This window comes from Theobroma cacao, chromosome 7 (assembly GCF_000208745.1).
Source record: "Theobroma cacao cultivar B97-61/B2 chromosome 7, Criollo_cocoa_genome_V2, whole genome shotgun sequence".
NCBI classification, from domain to species: Eukaryota; Viridiplantae; Streptophyta; class Magnoliopsida; order Malvales; family Malvaceae; genus Theobroma; species Theobroma cacao.
The window spans coordinates 2653694-2658428 of NC_030856.1; the positions used below are offsets into that span (position 1 = coordinate 2653694).

Below are 4735 nucleotides of genomic sequence, written 5' to 3' on the forward strand. Positions count from 1 at the left end.
CATTTTCATAAAGGTAAGGTACTTTGCAAACATTTGGTAATTGTTTTTGTCTCTCTGTAAAACTTTTTACTCATTAAAATTAAAACTAGGTAGATTTTTATTTTGTGAAAGTGCCAAGTGATCATTAAAACATTTGTCAATTTAAACATACCCAATTATGATTAATGGTGTTCAATCAGTTTGATTAAAGTTTTAGTTCAATAAGTTATGGATATATTTAGATTCAATTTAGCTTATTGATGGATAAGTGAGGGTAACAGAACATTTAACCCAGTTAATTTTTTTATTTATTAATTTAGATCACATCTTTTAATTTATTTTGATCCAATTAGATTCTCCTTTTGATCTACTTGTCTCTATCTTTGGGTCTTAATAATTTACACAATTGAATTTTCATTTTTTTTTATGGTTGCAATTGCACCTTTTATTTTTTGGTAAAAAAGGGATAGTGCGAACCGTGACTTCAGGTGTCTTGGGCATAACCTCAAGCCACCCCTATATTCCCACTTGAAAGACAGAGGAAAAAACAAAGCTTAGAAATGGAAGAATCATTTCCCATGACCGGTGGAGATGGCCCCAACAGTTATGCAAAGAATTCCAAACGTCAGGTACTTCTTTAGTTACCCTGTATATCCTTATTTGTTGTAAATCCTTACTTGGCCACCTCTTATAAGTTTTACAAACTTTTCATTTGATCCTTAACTACTTTATTTATTTTTATATATATAAATTTTTTGAGCACATTTCTAATTACCCATTACATAAGTATACACTACGAAAAATTCAATAAGCTATTTTTATTAGTTTTAATTTTGGAAATGGTGGAAATGAAATCTTAATTTCTTTTGGTTTTTGGCATGATTGTTCTTTACTTTGGCTATCTAGAACAAAATTAAATATTATAAAACACTAATTTCTATGCAAATAAGTTTTAATTCAATTTATTTATTTTAAAAATATAAGCATAAAAGTGAAATAAAGATAATAAATTTTAATATAAACTATACCAAAATATTTTTTTATTTAATAAAAAATTTAAAAATTTTAGTATAAAATATAAATTTTCTTTTTTAAATTCCGTGAAAGTGAAATAGAAATAATAAAAATTGGACAAAAAGAGTATTATCATCAGTTTTGAAACTTGTATTCTTTTAAATATGTATATCTGTGTTCAATGAATGTTCTCTTTAATTCAAATTAGTAAATGACAAACAAAGAGAATTATAATTGTCTGAAATTGTACAAGAGACAATCTTATTTTCTTTAGCTCCTCAGGTTTGGAGTCGATTACATTGTTTTTAGTCTGTTGATTACCTCAAAATTTTGGGAGTGTCAATCCTCATTGGTTAGCAACAGTGTTGAAAGAATTAGACCAGATTGACCAATCAGACTGGTTGAACCAGTAGTTTACCTGGTCTGATTAGAGGGCTCAAACTGCTAAAACTTCAGTTTCTATCTTCAAAAGTTCTTGTCTTACCTTGATTGTTAATTAAAAACTCTAATCATTTAGTAACATGTCATTTTTTTTTTCATATTTAACATACATTTAATGTTAAAATTCTATTTTTTTTTTTTAAAAAAAAAAAGTTGTANTTTCATTTATTTTTTTTTTTTTTTAAAAAAAGGGGGTTGGATTGAACTGGCTAAATCAATTGAAATAAGAATCAATGGCACCATTGGTGTAATTCTCGATCTGAGTTTTTAAACATTGGTTAGAAATATTTGGCCTGTAATTAGCATTGTAATTAATATAATACAAAATTATAGTACCGAATTGTTGATTTTAATTTGTGGGAATTAGAAAACATGTATGATGTGACTTTTTCTTTATTGTGCAACTCCTTTGATATACATTATTATAAGATAATCTCTTCTCATATCTAGTAAATCTCCTCTTAATTTGTAATATCTGATTTCAAAATTTTTAAGTTGAAATTTTTTTTATTAAAATGTCTTTCGAGAGGCTAAACATGTAATATGATATTGTCAAAATGGATTATTTTGGGAACCTAGCTAACTCCTTTCAATTTTTTTTTCTTTTCATATTCTTCTTAAATTTAGAAAGGAGCAGCAGATAAGGCGAAATCAGTATTAGTTGAAGCAATTATTGAAAAGCTTGAAGTAGAAGATACACCTTCCATTGCAAGCACATTTCGAATTGCCGATTTAGGCTGTTCAACGGGACCTAACACATTCTTTTCCGTGAATACAATTATAGAAGCCGTAACCCACAAGTACAAAACCAAAGGGCATACTAGCCTGCCTGACTTCCAAGTACACTTCAATGATCATGTTTCCAATGATTTCAACATGCTTTTTAACAGTCTTCCTCCAGGCCGTCAGTACTTTGTATCGGGAGTTCCAGGTTCCTTTCATAGCAGATTGTTTCCAAAAGCAAGTCTCCATTTTGTCTACTCTGCCTATGCTCTTCAATGGCTTTCAAGGGTACCGCAGGAGTTAAGTGACATTAATTCACCTGCATATAATCGTGGGAGGATATTTTATTCAAATGCACCAAACGAAGTTGGCAAGGCTTATACAGCTCAGTATGTAATGGACATGGAGCGTTTCTTAGCTGCTCGAGCAAAAGAGATAGTCCCTGGAGGATTAATGGCCCTTCTGATTCCAGGACGCCCAGATGGGACACTTCCAGCAGAATCATCAATCGGCCCCTTCTTCCAGCCCCTGGAATCTTGCCTCGTGGATATGGCAAATGAGGTAATTAGTACAAGCACAATATTGAAACATCATGAAGATAGATCAAATTTTCATTCTGCAACTACACGCGAAATGCTATAAAGCAATATATATATATATATTAAAAGATAAAAAGAAGTATTTTAATATATATTAAAAGAACCAATAATTAAAATATGTACGTCCATTATAACATAATTGGTCTAAAGAGAAGTAAAATCATCCATTTTGTTATTTATAAAAATTAAATATTTTATATATAATCTTTCAAAAATATTATTTGTTTTTGTTTTCCAATGATTTTTTTTTTATTTTTCTTCTAGATTACCAAAAAGTAAATAGCAAAAACACCAACCCAACTTCTAGTACTTTCTAGAATAGGCGAATATTTACACTTTTTTACAGCATCGTTGAGTTAGAGCTATGAATTTTTGTCGTGCGCTATTAAAAATGCTTTTAACAACATTTTTTGCATACTTTTATTAATATTTTTTTTATAAATTTATGACTATACTATACAAGTTTCTAACAGTATTATTAATAATAAATATAGTTATAGACATCGTATAAACTAGTAGACGGTACATTTTTATTATTATTGTTGAAAATAAGAAAAATAAAGTAAAAAATTTATATAATTACACTTTTTAAATTTTTGTTATGTAAAAAAGATATGTTAGTTCAGAGGAATGTAATTAAAGTATAAATTTATTGTAGTAACTCAAGCAATGGTTGTCCTATGCAGGGAATAATTAATAAAGCTAAAATCGATTCATTCAACTTGCCTATGTACAGCCCATCCCCTGAAGAGCTAAGACAACTCATACAGAAAAATGGGAGTTTTAGCATAGCGAGATTGGAAAGCAACACAGATGCGGGGAGCAAACGGTTGTGTGGAGCAGGTGAGTGTAGATCTGGGTTAGAGAACATCATCGCAGGACACTTTGGGAGTAATATAGTAGAAGAATTATTTGAGCGATACGCCAAGAAAATTGCAGGATGCCCTCCCCTTGACACTGGTGACACAAGTGGAATTGGATTATGCATCATCCTCAAACGCAACCACTGATGAGAAATCTGCTCTCTGCTTGCTTCATCTATTTCACTTCTATGCACGATTGATTTAATTCAAGCTGCTCCTTTGGGCCATATTCATACATCCTTTGCCTTGTTTTTTTTTTTTTCTCGTTTCTGGTTTTTCTTTTGTTGCAACTTTGCTAAGACAAGCACACAATATTAGAGATGTACTGTACTTCTGTGATTTATAATATAGGCTTCTTTTTCTTATACTTTTCTGCAATTTACTTGTTATTCATTTGCTATTTACTTTTTTAACAAATAATTAGATTAATAGTCATATAAATATGGGTAAAGAATTTTTTTTTAACATATGATCTTTAGCTTATATAATGAGAGATAATTCTCTCCCGTATAACTTATTGCTCTAACTGCTTTATTCTCAGGTTTCATTTCATGTTCTTAATTTTTAAGATATCTCGAACCACATAGAGAGCTATAAGTGTTACATCTTAGGTTTATCTTTCAAGCACATTTTCAGAGAGGTTAATTTTATTGCAAATGAATTTGCAAAAGTAGGAATTTTCTGAATTTATCAGAATTATTAATTTGTTTCCAATTTAAGTTTAAGTTATATCTGTAAGATTTAAGCAATAATACCACTGTTCCTAGACAAATGAAACATATCTGAAGCCACATGGAGAGCTATAATTGCTACATCTCAAGTCTATCTTTCAAGCACATTCTTAGAGAGATTAATTTTCTTGCAATTGGATTTACATAAGTAGAAATTTCTTGAATTAGAAATTTCTACGATATTTTATAACTGATAGATTATCGCATTTTTTTTCGTGTTTTCTCTTGTTTCAGTTTGTACAACTTTAACTCTCCATCCTATATATTTCCAATATAATTATCTTACTTACCTTTAAAAAAAATTGTTATTTTGACATTCCGGCCACTCATCTTTTATGTTTTAAGCATCATTACAATTTCAAAAGAATCTTTGGTCATAGACATA

The 4735-nt window shown here is 29.6% G+C and overlaps 1 protein-coding gene across 1 annotated transcript; it reads left to right on the forward strand.

Moving 5' to 3' along the window:
• On the forward strand, positions 540-3955 carry LOC18593613 (probable S-adenosylmethionine-dependent methyltransferase At5g38100). The gene is made up of 3 exons (XM_007020926.2): positions 540-608; positions 2062-2718; positions 3443-3955. The coding sequence occupies exons 1-3, from the start codon at positions 540-542 to the stop codon at positions 3764-3766; spliced, it is 1050 nt and encodes a 349-aa protein (XP_007020988.2). The 3' UTR covers positions 3767-3955.